Source organism: Neophocaena asiaeorientalis, unplaced genomic scaffold, assembly GCF_003031525.2.
Source record: "Neophocaena asiaeorientalis asiaeorientalis breed wild unplaced genomic scaffold, Neophocaena_asiaeorientalis_V1.1 scaffold138, whole genome shotgun sequence".
NCBI classification, from domain to species: Eukaryota; Metazoa; Chordata; class Mammalia; order Artiodactyla; family Phocoenidae; genus Neophocaena; species Neophocaena asiaeorientalis.
This window is the reverse complement of record NW_020172632.1, coordinates 65,749-89,699: the sequence shown is the minus strand read 5'-3', so window position 1 is coordinate 89,699 and position 23,951 is coordinate 65,749. Positions and strand designations below refer to the sequence as shown.

General features: G+C 51.5%; 2 protein-coding genes and 1 pseudogene across 2 annotated transcripts in view; 1 reads left to right on the top strand and 2 right to left on the bottom strand.

The window, feature by feature from the left end:
* Positions 1 to 20,243, bottom strand: part of LOC112395850 (cytochrome P450 4A11-like) — a 31,200-nt gene extending 10,957 nt beyond the window's left edge. Inside the window, exons 1-2 of the mRNA XM_024739261.1 lie at positions 20,206 to 20,243; positions 19,522 to 19,566 (exon numbers count right to left, since the gene is read on the bottom strand). Coding sequence (XP_024595029.1) covers positions 19,522 to 19,540 — 19 coding nt within the window. The 5' untranslated portion in view covers positions 19,541 to 19,566; positions 20,206 to 20,243. The remainder of the gene's footprint in view (positions 1 to 19,521; positions 19,567 to 20,205) is intronic.
* LOC112395822 (cytochrome P450 4B1-like) lies at positions 4,442 to 11,687 on the top strand (annotated as a pseudogene).
* Positions 15,007 to 23,374, bottom strand: LOC112395849 (cytochrome P450 4A11-like). The gene is given in 13 exon segments (XM_024739260.1): positions 15,007 to 15,177; positions 15,321 to 15,385; positions 16,282 to 16,415; positions 16,512 to 16,690; positions 16,773 to 16,879; positions 17,316 to 17,442; positions 17,444 to 17,471; positions 17,817 to 17,941; positions 18,913 to 19,040; positions 19,522 to 19,566; positions 20,206 to 20,229; positions 20,232 to 20,346; positions 23,146 to 23,374. Coding segments are annotated over 13 exon segments (1,353 nt in total). The 5' UTR covers positions 23,341 to 23,374; the 3' UTR covers positions 15,007 to 15,096.
* Between the last annotated feature and the right edge of the window lie 577 nt (positions 23,375 to 23,951).

Sequence of the window (23,951 nt, the reverse complement as noted above, 5' to 3'; positions counted from 1 at the left end):
CAAGAGAGGGCAAAATGAAGGAAGGATGCTGGTCTCCAAATTCTACAGGAAAGAAACAAGCTAACAAAACTACTCAGCTGCAAATATGTGCTATCCTTCAAGACAAAGGGAGAATGACTCCAAGACAAAACCTTAGTGTCAGAGGGTACAGTCATGAGCCCAGAGGATGGAACCTCAAGCCACAAAAGATTATTCCCAGACCTGAAATATAAAGACATTTGCCCTGCTGAATTTTGAAATTGCTACAAACCAGAGACTCCTTTCTTCTCTTGTCTTCCTTTTGGAATACGAACGTCTATAACCCTTATACTAGGCTTTGTCACCAGTTTACTTTGGGAACAGATAAATTGTTTTTTACTTTCACAGGGCCAAATATTTAGGGGAATTTTGTTCAAGGATGGTTTATACCCAGGCTCACACCCATACCAAAGTGAGATGATTTAGGTAATAAGATTGAGACTTCTGAGCCGATGATATTTCCATGAGACTTTGGACTTGAGTTGATACTATAAAGGATTGAGGTTTTGGGGATTAAAGGATGGAGTGAATGTATTTTGCAAGTGGAATGGACATGAATTTTTGGGAGACAGAGGGCAGACATTTGGAGGCTGAATAATGACTCCCAAATGTATCAGATTTTATTGATAATTCTAGGACCATGTAAATATTACCTTAGTAGAAAAAATGGTCTGGGAAGATGTGATTACATTCAGAATTTTGAGACTGGGAGATTATCCTGGATTATCAAGGTGGCTCCCAGATTAAATCATTTGTATCCTTATAAGAGGGAGGCAGAGGTAGATGTAACACACATGGGAGATGATCATGTGAAGACAGAGTGAAAAGAGATTTGAAGATGCTGACTTTGAAGAATGGAGATATGTGGCCATAAGCCAAGGAATTCCAGCAGCCACCAGAAGCTGGAAAAGAAAGGGAATGAATTCACCCTAGAGATTCCCGAGAGAGTGTGGCTCTGCCAATATGTTGATTTTGGCCCAGGGATACTGATTTCACACTATGGCCCCAAGAATGATGACATATTAAATTTATATTGTTTTAAGCCACCAAGGTTCTGGTACATTGCTACAGTTGTCCCAGGAGACTAATATAGGTAGGATAGTAATCCTTTCTCTGAATACTTCATAGAATTATTCATTCAGTCAGTCATTAATTCACCCCAAAACTACTATATTTTGAGTTCACAGTTTAGTGCCTAAAGGCAGAGAAATAAATTAGTACAATAAAATATGATAAAGGATGTTCTGAAGGAATGAATAGTAGGTGTAGGCAACCTAGGGAAAGAGATAATTAAAAAATAAAGAGGCCTTACTAGCTGAATGGACACAAAAACAGGATCCACATATATGCTGTCTACAAGACACCCCCTTCAGACCTAAGGAAACATACAGACTGAAAGTGAGGGGATGGAAAAAGATATTCCATGCAAATGGAAATCAGAAGAAAGATGGAGTAGCAATTCTCATATCAGACAAAATACACTTTAAAATAAAGATTATTACAAGAGACAAAGAAGGACACTACATAATGATCAAGGGATCAATCTAAGAAGAAGATATATTGTAAATATTTATGCACCCAACATAGAAGCACCTGAACACATAAGGCAAATGCCAACAGCCATAAAAGGGAAATTGATAGTAACACAATAATAGGAGGGGACTTTAACTCCCCACTTTCACCAATGGACAGATCATCCAAAATGAAAATAAATAAGGAAACACAAGCTTTAAGTGACACATTAGACAAGATGGACTTAATTGATATTTATAGGACATTCCATCCAAAAACAACAGAATACACTTTCTTCTCAAATGCTCAGGGAAAATTCTCCAGGACAGATCATATCTTGGGTCAAAATTCAAGCCTTGGAAAATTTAAGAAAACTGAAATCATATCAAGTATCTTTTCCAACCACAACACTATGTGACTAGATATCAATTACAGGAAAAAATATGTAAAACATACAAACACATGGAGGCTAAACACTACACTACTAAATAACCAAGACATCACTGAAGAAATCAAAGAGGAAATCAAAAAATACCTAGAAACAAATGACAATGAAAACACAATGACCCAAAACCTATGGGATGCAGCAAAAGCAGCTCCAGGAGGGAAGTTTATAGCAATACAATCCTACCTCAAGAAACAAGAAACATCTCAAGAGGGAGGAGATATGGGGATATATGTATATGTATAGCTGATTCACTTTATCATACAGCAGAAACTAACACGTCATTGTAAAGCAATTATGCTCCAGTAAAGATGTTAAAAATACATAAATAAATAAATTAAAAAAATAAAGGTCAAGGCTTTTCCCAGTTTGGTGGGTAATAAAAAAATTAAAAATAAAAATAAAATAAAGATGTCTTGGAAGATGGATAGGAGAATACCAGTTGGTAACGCTAGAAAAATTTTAATGTATTAGCAAATCCATGGATATCATACATTAAAAAGCCAGGGATGAGGACACCATCCTCAACCCAACACTTTGGTGGGAGAGCCTGCGTTTGAATTCTGGTTGTACCTCTTTCTTTCCCTCCCTCAGTCCTCGGCTTCTTCTGTATAGGTGGGCTCACATGCTCAGTATTAGTGAACACTAGTGAGCACCTCCTATGTTCTGGGCACTGAGCAAAGCCCAGTATATGGTTTCTCCCACACAAACCCACAAAACTGATTTATGCAAACCTCACTATCCAGGGCTGCGTTTGTGAGAAAGGGTTAGGCAAACCATGTGCTTGGATGGGGCAGTCATTGAAAATGATGTTTATGGAGACTTTTCAATGAGCTTATAACAAAATGATCAAAGCAGACTGTACAACTCTCTGTAACATATGAGCTAAACTCAAAAACACTGTGTCATCTGTGGTCAATATTTATTAACCAGTAAGTATTTATCCCATTCATTTGGTACCCACACAACCCAACCAAGGACTCCTTGAAGGTTGTCACTAGGCGTTCTATATCCTTATACCTTCCATAGCCTGGACCAGAGGACTGTGCTTACTGATGATGCCCAATAAATACTTACTGATTTGATGAACAGGTGAAGGAGGGACAAGCACAACTTTGCACTGGTTAAATCATCACCTTCAACAGACTAGGGTCAGTTTGGGGTGTCATATTTTTAAAAAGGAAATGAATAATTTTATTCCAGGATGCTTCCTGATTCAGTTTATAGGCAACAGAAAGGCAGAAGAGGGGATGTAGTCAATTCCCAAGGCAGCAGCTTGAAGCGATTACTGCTGTGGGGAGATCGCTCCAGGCACTTCTTGTTTTCTGTGTTTGAAAAAGTTGGGTTTGACGCTGATGAAATTTATCATATCGTGATTACTTTTCCTCTCCTACAAAGGCTGCAACTTCCAGGCAAAAGTTTTCTAAACCTAAATATCTGCTGCTTTCCCCATCCAGTGCAAGGCACAGAACTGTTCTGTTGATTTTCACCTGGGTCAATCGATATCATCACTTTTCACCTGGAACGAGATACAGAAGTGATTCTGAGAAAGTGAGGTATCTTACTCTGTGCCCTGCTCGACGCAGGCAGTACGAGCAGGAAAGGTTTCCAACTGTCTCCTCAACGTCTGCGTAGTGCTTATACTTTCCAAAGCACAGTCACAATGACGCCTCAATTCACCAGGTGTCATTAACCTTGGTTTATGGACAAGAAAACAGGGCCAGAGATGTCAGTTGACTGTTCAAGGCACAAAGCAAATAAGTGTCAGAGTTAAGACCATCACCTCAAATGTCTAACTCCAGGTTTGCTAATACATTGCTCTCACTCATTTTGTAGCTACTTGCTTTGTGCTGGCATGGTGCCAAGTGCTTTCTCTATGATGGCTCTTCATCCTTTCAATACTCTGTCCTAGAGCACACACCACCCTTTCTCAGGCCACTGTCCTACGTGGTGGCAGCTCCTGGGAGACACCATACTTTTTCCTACTCCAGACTCTGTGCTCGCTGTTCCCTCTCCCTGGAATGCTCTTCCCTTAGTCTTCACGCGGTCAGCTCCTTATCACCCTTCCGGTTTGACCTTGAATGTCCTTTCCAGCAAGAGCCCATCCTGGGTCACCCTACCTAAGCAGGGCCTCCCGTCAGTCCCTCTCCCAGTGCTGTGTTCATTTCCTTCTTATTACTCTCTACTTTCTGCAATCTTTTTACTTTGTTGTTTACTTGTTTATTATCAGTCTTCCCCCCATAGACGGAAAGGGCAGGATCATGTTTCTCTCATTCCCCCGAGACAGGGCTCTGCACATAGCAGGTCCTCAATAAAAATGTGTTGCATGACATAACAGGGTGGGAATCAAGGTGGTTTCTGTATGGAACAAGAAGCTGGAATTCTCTTTCTAATGAAAAACTTTGATGCTGAAAAGAAATCGCTTTCTGCCTATAGTGGAGATAGGGGTTTGGTGGCAGGCACCAGATGGAAGTAGGTTGACCAGTTTGGGGTTGCTGGGCTCACCCATGGGCAATAAGAAGTTGGCTTGGACTTAGAGCAGTGGCTATGGGGCTGGAGAGGGGACTGAGCCCAAAGATGTGTAGGACAGAGTGACTAGCTAGGAGAGGGGGTGCAGGAGGAGGGAGGGGCGCTCCCTGGGCCTTCCTGGGCGGCCTCCTCTCTTCCCTGCTGGCCTGGCTGGTGACGCTGGGTTCCCGAGTGGCCTGGCCTTCTGTTGCCATTTCAGATCTGGCAGACAGGAAGTCTGGACAAGGTGGTGTCCCTACTCCTACCCAGTCTGGTTGGGACAGTTCCTTGGCTTCCTGAACATCTATGACCCTGACTACATCAAAGCTGTGTGCAGTCGAGGAGGTGAGGGCTCCTGGGAGAAGGTGGGGTTTCCTGAGAGCAAAGGAACCATGTGGAGAGGGATCCTGGGCCTGTACCCTAAGTCTAGGCAGCTGAGGTCCCCATTTCTGGAGGTTTCCCTCTGGAAATCCCAGGCCCCACTTGACCCAGGCTTGTCTTTGTCCTGCAGATCCTAAGGCCCCAGATGTGTTTGACTTCTTCCTCCAGTGGATTGGTGAGCGGGCACCTGCCTTCCTGCCCTTGGTGCTGGGTGAGCAGGAGCCTTCCCTGTGCAGACCTCCCTGTCCAGTGCCCACTCTGGTAGCTGTTCCATCCACCGGACCACCCAGCCCCCAACTGCCTATGCTAAGCTCAGCGGCTCAGTAGGAAACGCGGGAGGAAGCAGGAGAGCTCCAGGCTGCCAGGGAGGTGGGTCTCAGGCACCTTCTCCTGCCAGAGTGTCTCTTCCCACGAGAGGCAGGGCAAAGGTTCTGGACATGCGTCCCTGTGAGGAACAGCTTCCTGGAGGAGGCAGCACTAGAGGTGATCCAGGAGGTTTTATTGGTGGCACTGGCTGGGGCCAGGGCCTGAGGAAAGGAGAGGTGGCAGGACCCAGGCTGGTGTCACCAGAGGCTGCGAGGCTGGGTGGCTGGAAGGCAGAGCTGGGTTGGGATGCGAGGCTTGGCAGGGAGGACGGGGGCGGGGTTGGGTGGGCTGGCTGTGCTTGGCCCTGTGCTGCCAGGGATGGGGCAGGATTGTGTGACCTGACCAGCCCGCCCTCTCCCATCCCTTCCCCAGGGAACGGCTTGCTGCTCCCCCAGGGGCCCAAGTGGTTTCAGCAACGCAGGCCGCTCACGCCTGGCTTCCCCATGACGTGCTAAAGCCCTACGTGGCCGTGTTTGCCGAGTCCACACGTGCCACACTGGCGAGCTCCCCGTGCCAGGCTCCTGGAGGCTGTGCTGCAGGGCCAGTTTTCCCTGGGGGAGAGCAGTGAGGAGAATTGCTGAGGCCCCGAGGCCCATTTCTGCGTGCATCGCTTCCCCAGGGAACGGCTTGCTGCTCCCCCAGGGGCCCAAGTGGTTTCAGCATCGCAGGCTGCTCACGCCTGGCTTCCCCTATGACGTGCTAAAGCCCTACGTGGCCATGTTCGCCGAGTCCACACGTGCCATGCTGGCGAGCTCCCCGTGCCAGGCTCTTGGAGGCTGTGCTGCAGGGCCAGTTTTCCCTGGGGGAGAGCAGTGAGGAGAATTGCTGAGGCCCCGAGGCCCATTTCTGCGTGCAGTAGCTGTGCAAGCCTTGCCCTGCCTGACACCTGCTGCGGGCTGGGCGCTGACCAGGTGCTGAGGCTCCAAGTGGCCACGCAGCCCCGGCCCTTGTCTCCACCAGGAGACTCAGTCCTCCCTCTTCCCAGATCAAAGGGCCTCTGTGAGACCCAAGTAAAGCTCCTACTGTAGCAGATTTGAGGGCTGCCTGTACTTGAGAATATTAGGAAGACCTTCCATATCTAAAAAGTGTCTCCTCATTCTCAGCTTAGCACAACTGCCTGAAATAACCTCAAGAGCAACTCATCTCTAAAATGGATGGTGCGGGACTTCCCTGGCGGGCCAGTCGTTATGACTCTGTGCTCCCAATGCAAGGGGCACAGGTTTGACCCCTGGTCGGGGAACTAAGATCCCGCATGGTTCCAATGCAGGGGGCACAGGTTTGACCCCTGGTCGGGGAACTAAGATTCCGCATGGCGTGGCCTAAAACATAAAATAATAAAATAAAATAAAATAAAAATAAAAATAAATAAAGAGATGCTGGGCATCAGGGGTCCAGCTCAGAGTCTTAGGGCTGGATAATCCCCAGACGTTACCCAGGCTGGTCTTTCCCTTTGCAGGAGGCTCCTCCCCTGTATCACTGCAGGCCTGACTTACACACAGACTGTGCTGGGGAGCTCACCACCCCTCGGCCCTCCTCTCCCCTTACACACAGCTGCCTGGCTGGGAAGAAGTGTCTGTGTGTGCTGGGCGAGGCTGCCTCCTGGTTCTGCCCTCTGAGCCTGAAGCCTCTTCCCTCCACCACCCCCATAACAGCAGGATGGAGGCCAGGCCAGGGACAGGGGGTGTGCAGGGGGAGGACAGCAGCGGGTTCTGGAGGGCAGGTGTCAGGCACCCAGCATGGCTGGCCTCTCTCCCTCATCACCTTCCATCTCTGGGTTCTAGGACAAGTCTCGTGAGCATAAGACCTTTGACATCTTCTGCGAAGTGGGCCACATGGCGCTGGACTCGCTCATGAAGTATACCTTTGGCAGAGGAAAGAGTGGCCTGGGCCACAGGTCAGGGGGCCCTCGGGGCTGACCGCAGTCTCCACCCAGGCTGGCTTGGCGGGGCGAGGTGGCAGGACTCCCGGGCCCTGGTCTGAGAGGAGATAGGGTCCTGCCCTAGGGAGCCCAGCTCAGGTGGAGCCGGGCCTTTCCCAAGGCTTTGGTGGGAGGCTAATGGCAGGGAGAGGACGGGCAGAGAACACAGCGGCAGGGGCTGGATTGTGGAATGGAGCCACTCAGGGGCTCTGCTGGGGGTCCGTGTCTGATCATCCCTCCCTCCTTCCGCTGTGCAGGGACAGGAGCTACTGCCTGGCGGTCAGCGATCTCTCGCTGCTAATGCAGCAGCGCTTCGAGTCCTTCCAGTACCACAGAGACTGCATCTACTGTCTCACCCCGCAGGGCCGCCACCTCCTGCAGGCCTGCCAGGTGGCCCACGACCACACAGGTGGGACGTTCCTGTACGGCCCACCCACGGGAAGCCCAGGTTCTAGTCTAGCTCCTCCCGGCCCCTGGGGGACCCCTCCCATTGCAGGACATCCGTTCCCCCTTCGGGCAGAGGGCGTGTCCCCAGACAGTGACACCCTGTGCTCCCGGGACAGACCAGGTCATCAGGGAATGGAAGGCAACCCTGCAGGACAAGAAAGAGAGGGAGAAGATCTAGAGCCGGAGGCCCCTGAACTTCCTGGACGCCCTCCTTGGGGCCCGGGTGAGTGCACAGTCGCCCGCCCTAACCTGAGAACTTGTCCCACACAGGTCTTCAGAGCGTCCTCCTGGGACAGGGCTCACTGGACAGCAGCAGGGGCAAAGCATTTTCTTCCTCTTTCCTCAGCACATATGACCTGTTTCTTGTCCCATGATACATATCAGCAAAAGTTCAGAGGTGGGAAGAGGCTGGCTGTGGCTGGCCGTGGCACTGGAGAGAGATGTAGTGGCAGGGACGCTGGGTCACATGCCTGAAGTCCAATTCCAGACTTCTAAGACTCTGAAGAATCTTAGCACCCGCGAATCTTACAATCTTAGGCTTTATATATTACTTATTCATTCATTCACTCATCTGTTGGACCTTTATTCACTCACTCCACAAACTCACTGAGCCCTACCCTGGGTTAGTGTCCGTGCTAGGGATGCCGACGCTGAGAAAGCCCTGGCCTTGGCCTCCAGACGCTGACGTAGGTCTAGTGCAGGAGACAGGAGGTGGACATTGACAGACCTCTTCCTCCTCTGGGTGGTATTCTGTGTGTCAGGTGAGCCAAGATGACAGGGCTGGTGAAGTCACAGGTCACTTGGCCAGAGGGGTCAAAGAAGGCTTCCTGGAGTAGGTGGCATCCAAGCTGTGCTTGGGAGAACAGATAGGAATCTAGGGGAAGGTCCTCACCCCCAGTTTGAAAAGGAGCTTTCCCTCCCTCCCCCAGATATCCATTTGACAGCTACTGTTATGAGGTCTTATTGGAACCTACCTCAGATGCCTTGGGCGGTCGCACTGTGCCTTTCTGACCCAGGATGAAGATGGGATTGAGCTGTCAGATGCAGACCTCTGGGCCGAGGTGGACACGTTCATGTTTGAAGGCCATGACACCACCACCAGTGGCATGTCCTGGTTTCTCTACTGCATGGCCCTGTACCCTGAGCACCAGCATCGCTGTTGGGAGGAGGTGCGAGAGATTCTTGGGGACCGGGACTCCATCCAGTGGTGAGTGAGGCTGTGGGCGAGCCCCGTCTGTCCTGCTTCCCGGTCCCAGGGAAGAGCTGTGCTTACAGGGCCACCCTGGAAACCAGGTGACGGCAGGTAGCCCTTGTCCTTTTCTCCCTCAGTGCTGTGGCTTTAGGGGGAGCTATGTGTGGACACAGCCCTGAGCCCTTTCTCTCACAACAGACCCTTTTCAGACGGGAGTCATGGAGACAAGGTGGTCAGCAGGAGGCTGACCTGTGTTCTGGCTCCCTCTGCTGGCAGAACCTGAGTACCCTTCTGGGTTCCTGGACAGAGCAGGCAGCTCGGGGAGAGAAAGGTTTGGAAACAGGATGCACAGAGCTGGGGTAGCGGGGGGAGCGGATTCCCTCCCACCTGCCTTTGGATGGCCGTGTGCAGCCTCTAGACTCCTCTGATGGAGAAAAGGCTGTTTCCCAAACTCCATCACTTCAAATCTTGCAACTGTTTTCCATTTCTTGGTTCAAGCTTGAGCTCGCTGACACGACGCCGGTTGACGCTGACCTCTCTGTGCAGAATGAGCTTTGGCTATCTCCCACGGGCCCCTCTCCCATCTGTGCCCCCTGCCCCCTCTCCCTTCCTCCCCTCAGGCCTTCGAGCCCTGTCACCCTTCTCTCTTTCTCACAGGGCTAGGCACACAGCAGGGGCTCCGAAAATGCTCAGTTGTGGGGAGACACTTTAGATTCCCTGAGGGAGACTGACTGAGAACTCCAGCATCTGAGTGAAGGATGTGTGGTTTTATTGGTCGGACGCTGGAAACCTCCCAGGGTGTGCGGCCGTGTGCCAGGCGCTCTCAGGGGTGTGGGTGCGGAGGGGGTGGAGCCAGAAAGACAGACTCACAGAACCAAAAGGCTAGAGAAAACCGCAGAAAGGGCTAAGACGGTGTGGCTCCGTGCTGAGAGCAGAGGAATCAAAAGGGGTGGGCCTGAGCTGGTTTCCTAAGGAGGCCTGAAACTCAGGCAAAGGGGGAGAGCTGGGCCCTCCATGTCGGGGAGCAATGTGAACACGGCTTGGGGGCAGGGAGTTGAAACATTGATTTAATTTTCATTTCGTTCCATTTCAAACTTGAAGCAACTTAAAGGACACCTATTCAATGAAATGCAGAACACACATGAACATGAGGACGGGGGGTAAACCCTAAGCTGGGGCTCTGTAATAAGGTGTAGCACAGTAGTTATAGTTGGACCACATTTGGGTCTGAGCTTCCCAGTGGCAATATATTCCTATATATAGAAAATTACTCACCCTCCTCTGAGCTTGTCACTGTTCATGCATTTCTTGCTTCATTTGACCAGTGTATACCAGCCCCTGTTCCTCTCCATTCCAACTCCCCAGGGAAACCAAGCGGAACCTAAAGAACTGTCCCTTGTGGGGTTTCTGTGGGGCCCTGAGAGACACAGGAGTGACGCTGTGTTTGATGGCCGGAAGGACGTACACCCCTAGGGTCCTGTGCTTTCCCTTCCTAGCAGTGCAGGTGAGGGAGGGATAGAGAAAAGTGGAACTAGACCCCTGGGTCTGAGTGGCCACCCTATGTCTAGCCTGGCCTGGACAGTTGGAGCACTCGTGTCCCTCTGACTCTCGGGTATGTGATGGTGGTGAAGGGAGGAGCTGGGGCTGGGCCCGCCTTCCCGCAGGACCGTGTTGCTCGCAGCCCGGAAAGACGTGGCTGTGTTGCTGGCAGCGGTGATCTGAGGAAGATGACCTACCTGACCATGTGCCTCAAGGAGAGCTTCCGCCTCTACCCCGCTGTGCCCCAGGTGTACCGCCAGCTCAGCAAGCCCGTCGCTTTGTGGATGGTCGCTCTCTACCTGCAGGTGGGACGGGGTGGATTCTGGGTGGAACCGGAGTCCTTGCGGGTGCTCTCTGTACCCTCGCACCAGTGGGGAAGAGCCCAGGCTTTGTGCTTGGCCTGCGTCCAAGTCCTAGCTCCATAAGTCCTGTCCCCTCAGTTCTTTGACCCCCTGCCCTTTTCCCCGGAGAATGTGGTTGGATTTTTGCCTTCATTCTGTTCTCTGCTGGGCCCAGGTAAGGGGAGCCTAACATCCCTGGTCCTCTGGACCAGGGAGGTGAGGATGGAGGATGTCGTTGGGGAGGCATACTTTGGGGGAACTCTGGGATGAGGGGGACCATGCTGGGTGTGCGGTGACCCTGATGCAGGGGAAGTTTCAGATACCTTCCTCCTACCATTAGCATAGTCTTGTCCTTGGCAGGTGGGTGGGTGAGTCGTTCCAAGAGAGACCCCCTAAGCCACAGCGCACAGTGTGAACCTACCTGGTCTGGGACCCTCATCATACTCCCAGGATCTGTTTCTTAAGCCCAGGTCAATCAATCAATCAGCCAGTTGTTCATCCAAGAAGAGCTGCTGATTTCTGTTGGTCACTTAGATCACTGGTTTTCATCACTCTGGACACCCTGTAGCCTGACGTCATTTTGTGCTGCTCATTGCAGGAACTGCCTTGCACAGCAGTTTGCCATGAACAAGATGAATGTGGTCACAGCCCTCTGCTTGCTCTGTTTTGAGTTTTCCCTGGACCCCTCAAGGCCACCCATCCAGATGCCCTGCTCTCCAAGAATGGCATCCACCTCCACCTGAAGCCGCTGGGGCCTGGCTCTGGGAAGTAGATCTGCTGAGAGTAGGGCCCCAGCCAGCGCAGGCTGTGACCTCTCCCTGGGTGCTGCCATCTCCAAGCTGGGCTGTAGAGTAGCTGTGTTCCCTTGTCTTCTGCAGGCTTGTGGATTAGAGGGGAATAGGCACCTGCGTGGACTGTCACCTCGAGGGCAGCGCCATGTAAACATGTGTGTCTATAAGTGCTTACTATGCATGTGTTCCAGAGCTCACTCATTCATTCAACAAACATGGTGAACACTTACGTGCCTCTAGACTCTCCTTTCATTTCCCGTAATTGTCCATCTTTCTAAAGTTTACACAGCGTTCGCAGCGGAAGCTGTGCCTTGGGATTGGCGGTTATGAGCAGGCACTCACCCATTCCACCTGATAGATGGATGGCTTTCGGGGCCTGCCCCTTCACTGAGATCTGTGTCTTTGTTTAACTTTGTGTGTATGTTTTTGGAATATAACAGACGTAAGGAAAAGTTGCTGAAACCCAAAATACACAAGACAATGAATTTCTAAAGAAAGCTCCCTGGTAACCACTGCTGAGGTCAAGGAATATGGACGATGGGTGTCTCTTCTGCCCCTCCTGAGGCAGGTCTGTGCGGCACTCCTGCCATCCTCAGTGTCTGTGTCAGAGTCACCTGCTGCACTGGGCATGCGGGGTTTTGCTGGGGAAGGTAGCAGAGTGGCCTCAGAGTGTGGCTTCTGGGAAAAGATGGCGCCCGAATCAGGCCTTGAGGCAGGGTGAGGTATGAAGGTGCAAAGGAGGACTTTTGGAGAGGGACTCAGGCTGGGGCCGCATGGGGAATTAGCACTCCTGCCCTAGTAGCCCCTGCCGCAGCTGCCTGATGGCTGGGGGCACATACACCTCTAGGGGTCAAGTCTAAGGCCATTAGTGTGCTCCAATCCAGGAACTAGACAAGTGTGGAAGGGAGGGCACTGTGCACTGGGGGGAGGGGCAAGAGAGGGGACCTCTGGCCCTGGGACTTAGGGATGTCTTTATGCTGCCCTGGGGGTTGACCATCTGGAGACACATCCTTCCTGCTATTGATGCTTGCCCTCTGGGGAGAAGCTCACAGCCTTGGAAGTTTGGCCATGGGCCACATGTTCACTCCTGCAAAGCCCTGTCAAGACTCAGACCTCCTTGCTCACCTGAGGCTGGATGCTGAGGCCTCAGCCAGAGTGTCCCCCATGCCACCCACTTTCCCCTCTGTCCTGGCCCTGGACAGACCTTTCTCTGCACAAGTGAAGAAATGGTTTCAGCAGGTATCATCAGGGAGCAGAGCCCAGTGTCCCAACCATGTCTGGCCCACGGGTGGCTCTCGAGTCTAAGATGTGTCTCCTTCCCTGATCTCTGGGTCCTCAGGAGGCCAGTGAAGCAGGACCGAGGAGGCTGTTATCCCACTTAAATATTAAAGGAAGGAACCTGCCAAGATGCTCATCAGGGAGGAGTTTGAGCGGAGGCCTTCTGACTCTGGCCTCTTTTCAGCAAGAGAGCAGGGCTGGTGCAGAGAGGCTGCTGGAGGAGTGCGAGGGGCCTGGCGCTGGTCAGGGTCAGGAGGACCAGCCCCCCTGAGGTCTCCAGGAGTGTCAGGGTTGAAGAAGCCCGTCCTTGCTCAGGGGCTGGGAAGACACGCTGGAGACTGCAAGGGGCTGTCCTGTGGGGGAGGTGCAGGGGCCCCAGTTCCCAGACAGGACAGGACAGAGTTGTGTCAGGAAGTCAGGATGGCAACCGGGAGGCTTCTTGGAGGGGCCATGGGTTAGCACCCCTCGACCTGCTGGACCACTTGCTTCCAGTTAATGCTCCGGCCTCCTGTCTCCCCGCAGCCCCTCAGTCAACCCGTCCCTGGAGTCCTCCCATTCTACTCCAGCAAGGCCCCTCCTCCCATCCCGTGGGCTCCTCACTGGCCTTTCCAGTCTCCTTGCCTCCCCTCCCTCTACAGCAGCCACGGCGGCTCGGGGCCTGCTGCGCCCCCCATCACAGGGAGGACACGTCGCGCGGCATCAGCTGGCGTCACAGCGCTCTCTGGGCTGCTCCTCACTCACCTTGCACCTGTCCAGCCCCTCTTCCTCGCTCCGCTGCTGTTGAGGTCCCCTCCCCCCGCCTCTGCTGGCTACATGCTCAAGACTCAGTCTAGTGACCGCCTGGTCTCCCGCCTCTGCCGCCTGCGCCTCTTTCTCCCACATCCCCAAGCAGCTTTACTGTTCACTCAAGAACACATCACCGTCCGGTGACCAGACAGTGCCAGGAACATGGAACATTCCACAATCTGCTCAGTGAATGAATGAACGAGTGAAAGAGTGGATGAGTGCACGATGTCTGTCTTGTAAGGCAAACGTACTGACCACTACACTATGGAAACGTCGCATGTCTGTCTTGAATAGCGGTAGTGGTTTCTTGACCGTGCACTCTTGGAAGCAGGGAAAGTGCCTTACGTTTCTGGGTTCCCATCTCCTAATACATGACTTGGCACACAGAGGCAGGCTTAATAAATAGCTTTCTATTTGAACAAAGTTAATTGAATTGAAAAAAAAATTGGAATAAAATTAAATGTTTATTCTGACCTAGGAATTGAGTTGCCGTGTACCTGCTGTCCTCTAGTGGCAGCGACATGATGTGCAGCCAGTGTCTACAGAGGAGAAGGTCTCTGGCAGAAACCAAATCCCAGAGCCAATTCTGGAAGCATGTTTGCTTCAAGCCTGTTCTGTGAAGGTTGATTCACCAACTGAAAATTTCACAGAATTATAGATTCAGAAAAACTTGTTTTACTAAGTCGTTACTAAGTTATGGAAGTTACTATTTCAGCAGGGGACCTATACTGTTGAAGATTTTCACAGGAGTCATTTTGGAGTGAATCATCCAGCTTAACAGCTATTTCAAGTGTCCTTTATATTTTACATGCCACAAACTTCTCGAATGCATGTGTCAATTACAAAATAGTGAGTTTTCTTTCAAAAGCACTTGATTGCCTTTAATTTTATGCCTTTTTGCCAGTGTTAGACTCTGTAGATTCTTGGACTATGGTATATAATCCCCGCTATATATAAAGAATTATGGCAACTAGAAAAGGTGTCTTGTTTATATTAATAAGCAGTCATGACTTTGTTGGCTTCAACTGCAGAGATAGAGAATACACACTGCTGTGTAACTTTCTTCAAACAGCAGAAACTGTAACTGATCACATACATGGCTTGAAACCTCAGGACAAGGAATGCAGCTGGAAATCCAAACCCATGCAAACACGACTGCTGATACAGTGAGAGGTGGATTGGTAAATTAAGTAAAAAAGACAGTGGACTGGACTAGAAATGTGCCAAGAGAGAAAACCACCTTCTAAGATGACTGATACTTGGGAAAAGCAAACATCTGAAGTTTAAGTTTCATGGAAAATTCTAATGCTGAAAAGTCACACACCTAAAATGAGGAAAACCCTGGAATACTTTGGAGAGGCCACGGCCATGGAAATGTGGCTAGTCGTTGCGGAAGTCAGGAGGTCAAGATCTCTGTGGCGTGCCCTGAAGGCTTTCTTGTACATGGGGACACACACCTCCTTCTCGAAACGTCAACATACAGGGACATAACTGCACACACCACATATGAATGTAGACAGTCACACACATCAGGTAGCACCCAGTGACACCTGGCTGCCCAGGTACAGAAGGCCTCACCTGGATCCTCCTGAGAAGGGCAGGAAAGCATGGCTGTGTCGATCAGAACCCGGTGCAAACCGGGATGGGTCAAACACCTGCAGAGAGAGCACCAGGGCCAGGGCAGTTGGGGTCAAGCTCCTTGCACCAATCCACCAGGGGACAAGAATTCCCGAGGGGTAGCAGGGAAGGTGCCGGTCTGGAGGGAGCATCCCATCCCCTCCTCCCATGGCCATCATACCTCTGGTTTCGGCCACACCTTCGGGCTGTGGTGAAACCCAGAAAAGGAGAGGGAGAGTGGGATACCTTGGGGCAGGGAGGAGAGAGAGAAGATTGATGGTACCCATGGCAACAGGGGCAATGTGCACAAAAGGCCCAGGAGCCACCATGAGAGCTACCCTCCATCACTCTGAATGAAATGGTGCTCTTGCAAGACAGGTGGGGTGGCGGTGACAAAGAACATGAGCACAGATTAGGAGCAGGTAACCCTGGCCAGGACTGAGAAGGAAGAGAATTGGAGGCTTAGTATGAGGATCGCCTCACATGAAAACTCACAGTTATCAGGCGCCATCATGAGCCCTCGGGGCTGTGCATTAACTCATCTAATCCTCGCAGCAGCCCTCAAGGAAGGCACTCCTATCCCCACGTGTAGATGAGGCACCTGAGCCTCCAAGAGGTTGAGGGACGTGTCTGTGATCCCAGAGAGAGGGGGTGGCAGGGCTGGGATTCACCCCCACTGCGTGAGCCAGTGGGTGGCCTCCAACCATGGCAGGGCTCTCAGACCTGATCATCAGCTGCTCTCTGCCATCCACCTGAGGGCTCCCCAGAGACTGGACCAACTGACCCATGACAATGGACTCCCTGAGCTCGCTCCTTTACTTAGACCCCATATGGAAAGAACCACATGTCCACCTGTTTCTGTCTGCTTCTCTCTTAAGCCTTCATGTCTCAAGGAATTAGAATTTTAGCCCTCCATTATAAGCACATTCAGGAACTGACATTTGCTTATTGAACTTTTGTTGGTTCAATTTCTGTGTCAAGCATTTTTCAAAAGTCGTCCAAACCACAGAGTAAATATTAATTATCTTGAGGCGGAGATAATAGTCATGTCATCCTGGAACTTGGCAAGCCCATGTGGATTTCTGATCTTCTATGTGGTTTTGCAGAGTGCTTAGTTTAGTGGGTGTGGGTGAAGCTCATACTTGCAGGTAAGGAGGGTCCAACAGGGAAGGTGATGGGCTTGCTCAGATCTCTGAGAATGAGTGGCACTGGTGGATAGAGTCACAGTGCCTCCTTGATGCATATGGTGATGTAGGGCATCTGATCCAGGTGGTCCCTGAAGGGAAGCCCATCTGAGGGCAAGTGGGGCCGGACAACCAGGGGTTCTCCACTGGCTGAAGGGGCAAGGTTCTCCCGTCTGTTGGGCACTCACCAGGTGATGGATGCGCCATCCCCCAGGAGGCTCTGGATCTCTTCCCGGCACCTCTGCTGATGCTCAGGGTGGGAGGTCAGAGCATAGAAGGTCCAGGAGATGCCACTGGCTGTGGTGTCGTGACCCTCGAACACTTCGGCACGGAGCTCCCTGTCAGACAAGCTGCTCCCGTTCTCCATCTGCGGAGGCAGGGGGAGTGCAGGGTCTGCCCTTCCTCTGTGCTTCTGGGCAAAGCCTCAGGCCTCTCCTGCCCACACTCACTCTGGCGAAGAGGAGGATGTCCAGGAAATCCAGGTGCCTCTTGCTCCTCACCTTCTCCAGCTCTCGCTCCTTCTGCAGGTGAGCCTTCCTCAGCTGGATCACTCCATCTGTCCCAGAACAGTGGTTCCCAGGCAGAGCTGAGGGCTCTGGGGAAACACATGCAGCACCCACCGTAGCCCTATCTGCCCCTCAGGCCCAATCTGGGTACCAGGTGGATGAGGACGAGGGTGGGAATGGGCGCACATGTCAGGGCAGAGAGCTGCAGCATCGTCGGATCCAGGTCGGGAATCCCCTCAATAGCACAGCCCACAGAGGCTCTGCCTGAATGATGCTGGGAGGGGGTCTCATTCCACCGTCAGCAATGTGGTGACACATGTATCTCCTTGCACCTCACCTGACACCCTGACGTCTCGGTTCCCAACCCCTGCACCAGGGAAGTACCCAGTGTGGGTGTGTGCCAGCCCCTGAAGAGGAAGCAGGAGTCTGGGCTGTGCCTGCGGGGTCAAGGCCAGGGGAGGAGCCGCCCAGAAGGAGGAGCAGAACCTGTGTGTTGATGGGCCAGCTGGCAGGCGCGGTGGCTCCAGCGGCCTTCAGGAGTCAGCCTGTAGATGATGTCGTTCTGGTGGGAGAGATTCCTCACTTGGGAAAAAATCAGATTTTTGAGATTCCCTGATGGCCTGGATGTTGGACTGGATGTTTCTGAAGGGAGAGGATGCAGAGGAGACTGGAGTGGAGGGAGCCTCTGACCTGGAGACGGAGTGGGGCTCCGGGTGGGGATTCCTCAGTCAGTGGGGACAGGCAGCACTGAGGCTTTGTCATTTCTGCCTCACAGCCCAGGAGACCCTCTGTCCTTTACAAGTGGCCTGAGTGGCCAGGCCTCTCCATTTGCCAGGATCAAGGATTTGACCATGGTCCATGTCTCTCTGCAGAATGTTGCTTTTAGAGCTCATAAGCATCCACGCTGCCCTAACTGCATCTCAGGTAAGTCCTCCCCAGCTGGTGAGAACAAGGACCCTGCCCTGCCGTTGAAGGGTTGTCACTGACCTGTCTGTCTGGATGCTGCCCTGGTGGCCGAAGGCGCACTTCATGATGGTGTCCAGGGTCATCAAGGAGACGTGTCCAAGGACCTCCAGATGTGAGTCTGGGTTGATGAGCCCCTCCCATTTGTCCTGTGGTGGGAGGGGACATTGACCCTGCTCTGCTCCCCCAGAAGGCCTGTGCTGACAAGGCCGGGCTCTCTCTCTGTCTCTCTAAATCTTCGGATGAGACTTCCTCTCTTTCTAAGCAGATGTGTTTTAGCAATTTAAGGCTGTATCACACATGTGTAATGTGACGTCTATTTTCTCAGAATCGTTTATTATATAATTAATCATGTTCTCTCATAATATTCTGAATTAGTTTTGAATTTTAAGAATAGAGTATGATGATGACCACCTTGTGGCAGACCAGAAACCATACTTTTTTATGGGACGGAGGGGGAAACTTAGGGGTTCTGTGATCAGAACTGGACAGACCAGGTTCAACACTAGTAAGCAAATATTTCAAGTAAAGTAAAAGCATAAGGGGCTCTATTGGGGCTCCTAGGAGGGGGCATGATAGACTTCAATTCCTTTCATTCATCCAGTGTTAGCTGAGATCAGGTGGTACCCAGTCTGGATCAGAGGTGATGCTTGTCAAGACCCAGATCTGTGCATGTAGACCTGGCCTCATTTCCTCCAGTGAGTGGCTCAATTCCATGCAGAAGCTCTGGGCCCCAGGCCAGAGCCTACCTGAGTGACATCCTGGGATGTCCACTATTCCCCCGAAGGTGTCATTGCCCAGCCCAGCCAGGGGCAGCTTGCCCTGCTGTCAAGGGGAATAACCCTTGATCTAGTCCACTGCGTTGAAGACATGGAGTTGGGAGGAGAGTGGATCCTGAATATACCATGGCCCCCCTTTCCCTTATCGATGACTAAAGTGCGGATCCAAGGTGGTGCCTTGGTCCCATCCGTTCTTGGAGAGCCCTGTCTCCTAGTAAGTTCTGAATGCATCGTTCTGAGGGCTGTGTCTGATGGACGTCTGAGGGACACAAGTGTCTGAGAGTGGACTTTGTCAGCAGTGCTGGATATGAGTGTGTCCAGGTGACGAGGGATAGACTCACCAGCATCACTCGGACAGAGTCGGCCATGAGACCCACGTAGGGCTTCAGGATGTCGTAGTGGAAGGCTGGGGTCAGCATCTGCCGGTGCTGGAACCACATCTGCCCCTCCAACACGAGCAAACCATTCCCTGGGCCACAGATGGGTGTGTGTGTGGGTCGGGGAGCCTGGATCAGAGGGACGACTGGGCACAACTTGGGAGGAACCAAGGGTGTCAGGAGAGACCACACCATGGGCAAAGGTAGGAAAGGCCAGTACAGTTCAGGAATGTGAATTTCAAAAATGGCTGGTCCATAGGATGTGATTATGACAGCTGTGAGACAGAGGTTGAAGAAGAGTGGGGGGGGCAGGTGATAGAAGGAATTAGTTAATAGTCAGGCTGAGAATATCGCAGAGGACTGAGAAGTGATGAAGAAGAGGCTGAGCTTCAGGAGGGCTCTCAGCACCATTACAAAGGGTGAGAGTTTCACTGGAAGGAGAGAAATGAGGCTTGACTGAGAGATGAGGTGGTGACAGGGTACCTGGTACCCATTGTTCTCCATTAACCAAAGAGGTAGCTCTTGGTAAACCTAACTGGTGGGTGGACTGCAGTTGTATTTAAATGTACTTACCAATCCAGGGAATCAGCATTCTGTAGGAATCGTGAGACTTTGGGTCTGAAAGGGAAGGAAGGGAAGTGGAGGGCACCGAACAAGGCAGGCAGCCCCCAGAGCAGCTGTGGCACCTTCCGTTCCTGATGCTGGTCAGCCGGCAGTCTGTCTCAAGCCACCTCCCTCTTGCCTCCCATCCCTGACTCTCTCTGTCCTCATGGTCACTGTGGGCCCAGGAAGGCAGACTCAGTGTCCCAGCAGCAGAACACCCACAGGACTAAGACGGTGAATCGGCAAGAAAGATAGGCTCTGCTCAGCGCCACAGAGTAAGAAAGGAGCCTGTGGTTTTCCTACAGTTTGTGGTGGTTTGGCCATTTCATGACCCAGGACAGGCAACAGTGAGAGGTGCCAAACCTACCTCAGTGTGGACAGGGAATTGTCTTCCAGACCTGGGGTCATCTCAGTTGGGTTAAAACAAGAAAGAAAGTAAGACAGAAAAGAGAAGCCAGCCCCACCCAGGTGTTTAAGCATTCACTGTAAGTGAGTAATGTTGGCCTTAGTCTGGCTTGTGGGCTGCAAGGATGGCTGGTAGGGAGCCAGGTATTGATGGCTGAAGTGCCAATTTCTTCTGGAATTTCACAGATCCAGGGCCATGTACCCAAGAGGGAAGATTTTCTCCTGCTGGGATGTGGGTTTCCCTCTCACCTGATCTCCCCAGGACCACCTTTTGTAGTCAGGGTCATAGATCAACACCAGGGCTTTCGTCCCCCACAGCCAGCGAGCACAGGCGCTTGGGTATTTCTCTACCCACTTCAGTAGGGGTTGCAGCTTGGTCTCCTCTTGGAACTGTCCCCAAGGGAAAGATAAATCAATAAAACCCTTCTCTGAGTTCCAGTGCTGGAGTGGGGGTGAAGGGCAGGATGAGTACAGGGAGATCGTTCTGGATCGATCAGCAGAATTAGGAGTTTGGAACTATTTCTTCTGACCTGGGCTCTGCCCCAGACCTGCTGGCTGTCCACCTTTGTCCTAAGACCACATTCTGTCCCCTTGTCGGGTAGATTTATGGGCCACCACTACAAACTGCCTACAGAAACTTACATCAGGGGTTTACCCCCAGCCGTAGAAAACTTTGGGAAGTGATTCGTACAACATTTGCGTGAGCAGTTTATGATAATTCGTGTCACTTGGTAAGCAGTTTTGTTGTATAATTTTGTTTATTTAGGGAATAAGATAGATTATATGTTTAAAATTAAATGCATACATTCATTTCATTTTGTCATACTTATTTTATATTTTCAATAGTATCTCAGCATACATATAAATGTTAATTTGAAAGAGTTTTTGGGATGTATATGGCTAAGTGAAAAAAATTAAATGCTAAAATATGTGTGTATCATATTATTTCACATATTGAGTGTGTACACAGATTCTGGATGTATACATGGAAATGGTATTGAACAAAGGTTTTGATATGTGGATTATTTTATCCCATTTTCACTTACCAGTGTCCAGAAACTTGTGTGCACTTCCCACCGCCTAGAGGAGTCTCTTGAAACTCCTCAGTGTGGACCACAAAGGCCCTTGCTTTCTGGCTTTACCCTCTCCATTCTTGCCTCCTGCTGGGCTGGTGAAGATGCTGCTGCCTATGCGCCTTGCACTGGCCCCACCTGCTCACACTTCTAAGCCTCTGCCTAGGTTCTTTCCTCTACCTGGTGTGCCCCTCCTCTTTGCCACAGAGCAACTGCCTCTCCTTAACCTTGCAGATTCAGCTTCATTTTATCACCTCTGGATTTCTCGTCAACATTTGGTCCTAGGCATGTTCCATGCAGTCACCTCGTCTTTAATTCAACGGCTTCTGTGTAACTCAAAGCAACGATCTGCCACTTTAGTATCTAATCTCTGTCTGCATCCTTCTACCATCAGGACTCACCAGCTCTGAGGCAACTTGCCTACTGTGGGATGGGTTCCTTCACTGAGCACGTATTTACTGAGCATTTACTATGTGCCAGGCACTGGTTTAAGGCACTGAATTAGGATGTGGCTGTAGATGCTTGTCTGTTTGGAGCCTCCAGGAGGAGACAGCGAGATTGAGGACATGACAACCCTAGGGGCTCATGAATATGTGATGGAGGGAAGACCAAGCCTCTGGGGAAGCTTTTGGGAAGGGGCCCTAACTCGGACCTGGACGTTAGAAAGCTCTTTTTCATGCATGTATTCATTCGTTCAGTCATCATTTACCCAGATGTTCTCAGGTTACAAAGATGAACCAGAGGCAGGCTCTCCCAGAAGGAGCTCACAACTATGACACTGCAGACAAAACTAGCTGAAACCGGTTAGCACTGCCTTATGAGAAGGACAGGCAAGGGAAAAAGGGTTGTCCCCTCCGCTCCTGGAGACCCAGAAAGACATCTTGGAGGAGGTGGCTTGGGGTTGGGCCATTGTAGACAGACATATGAGGGACAAGATCATTCCAGGTAGAGGGCACATGGGAGCAGAGTCCCAGAGGCCAGAATGCCCAGGCAGGCGGAGAGGATGCTGAGTAACCTGGGGTGCAGGAGATTAGGAAGGAGAGGGGAGAGAGGTACTGGGCCAGCCCACATGGGGCTCGGGGTGTTTCCGGTTCCTGTCTTTGGCTCCACTCTGCTCTAATCATGCTGCAGAGAAAGGGAGGCCTCAGCTCTCTGCAACCCCTGATTTTCTCCCAGCATTTGTTCAGTCCACAAACCCTTGATGAGCCCCTCTCCACGTGGCCCCTGACTTTGCTCTGAGCCCCCCGCCGCCCAGGCTAGTGCTGCCAGTGCTGGGTGGGTAGGTGCTGCCCCTCCCCAGCCTGCAAGCCGCTCCTTCCCTCCTTCCTGTCCCTCCACACATTGGACTGGCAGCCCTCTGCGCAGGCTCTGTGCAGGGTGCAGGGGGTGAGGGGGATTTCACGCTCGGTTCCGAGAGCACATAGTCCAGTGAGGGAGGACACCAGGCGGGTGACCTCACCCTGTGGATGGTGCAACTCAAATGTCAGTTCTCCTTACCTGGCACCATCCTGGGAAACTTGCTCATGTGTGCCAGCAACTTGTCAGGGTTTAAGTACTGAAATCAGGAGACTGGAAAATTCCTCAGTCTTAAAATGAGCCAGTTTGTCCCTACAGCTGACGTAACCCCCCACCCAGCAGGTGGGTCTCTTTTCCTGTGACCTGACATCTTCCTAGATTCCTGTCTGTCATCTCCATGGACAGTGAGCCCACAGGGCAGCATCCATCAGACTGATGTCTGTGCTCCCAGGCAAGCTCAGGGCCAGGCAGAGAGGATGGGGCAGGGAAGCATCTAGAAGCCTGTTCTATGAGAACAGCTGAAGCTGCTCAGCCTGGAGACGGGGGAGACTCAGGAAGGAAGAGCCACTGTCCTCAAAGTGCAGGGCTGCCAGGACAGCCTGCAGATCTCCCTAAGGAGGAGTGTCTGACAGACCCGAGGACAGCAGCACGGGGTCCTGGGAGGGAGGGAGCTCCCCGGACTGGGATGAGGAGCCAAGACCTGAGAGGTAAGCTGGGTCCTTTTGTGAGGCCACGTGCTCGCCCCACAGCAAGGCTTCGTCCCATGGGCGTGCTGACCAGCCTCCCTGCCCTCCCACTTCCCCGTCCCACTCCATCCTACCTCCTGCATGTGCCCATAGAGCCAGTGGGAAGGAGGAGACGGGAACTGCTGGAGGGCCTTGAGCAGCCACTGTCTGCGCAGGTAGAGCTGTGCTGCCTTGAGCAGAAGCAGAACCAGGCCGAGCAGGGAGGCCGCCTGCAGGAGCCCCGAGACACCGCCCAGGGCTCTGGGGGTGCTCAGCGCAGAGACACTCATGGTGCAGCGGCTTCTGGATTGCTGACTGTCCCTGAAGGTGGCTGACCTCCCCTGAGCACCCAGCCTGGTCAGGGAGGCTTGCACCGCCCACCTAGGTGAGGGTGAAGGTGAGGGCAGAGCTCAGACCTGGGCCTCCAGGGTTGGGTTTTTATGTTTTGTTTTGTTTTGTTTTTAAAATTTAAACCAATCTCTTTTTTGTTACAAAATGTAAGTAATATAAAGAGAAGATAATATTTATAAATAGAAGTGGGAGATTGTGTTGTACCAGGATCCTGCAAACTATCACATGCTTACATTTTTAAACACTTTAACCAAATTGAAATAAAACAGGAAAGTAAATGTTTTTTCAAACTTCCTTGAATAACGTATCTCTGTGATATCTTGTTTATCACTGTGATATTGTACAGACCAGAATTTAAGTCTGTCATATCATCCAGCCGTGGACTACCGTGCGTGACCACACGAATCATTTTCATTTGTCCAAAATGCAACTGAAAATTCCATCCCACCCTTTGTTTCAACTAACCAGCAGGTTAATGCACACAGAGTGTATGGATGCTTAAATATTTTCTTAAGTTTGCGGTGATATATCTGTGTGAATACCCCTGTCT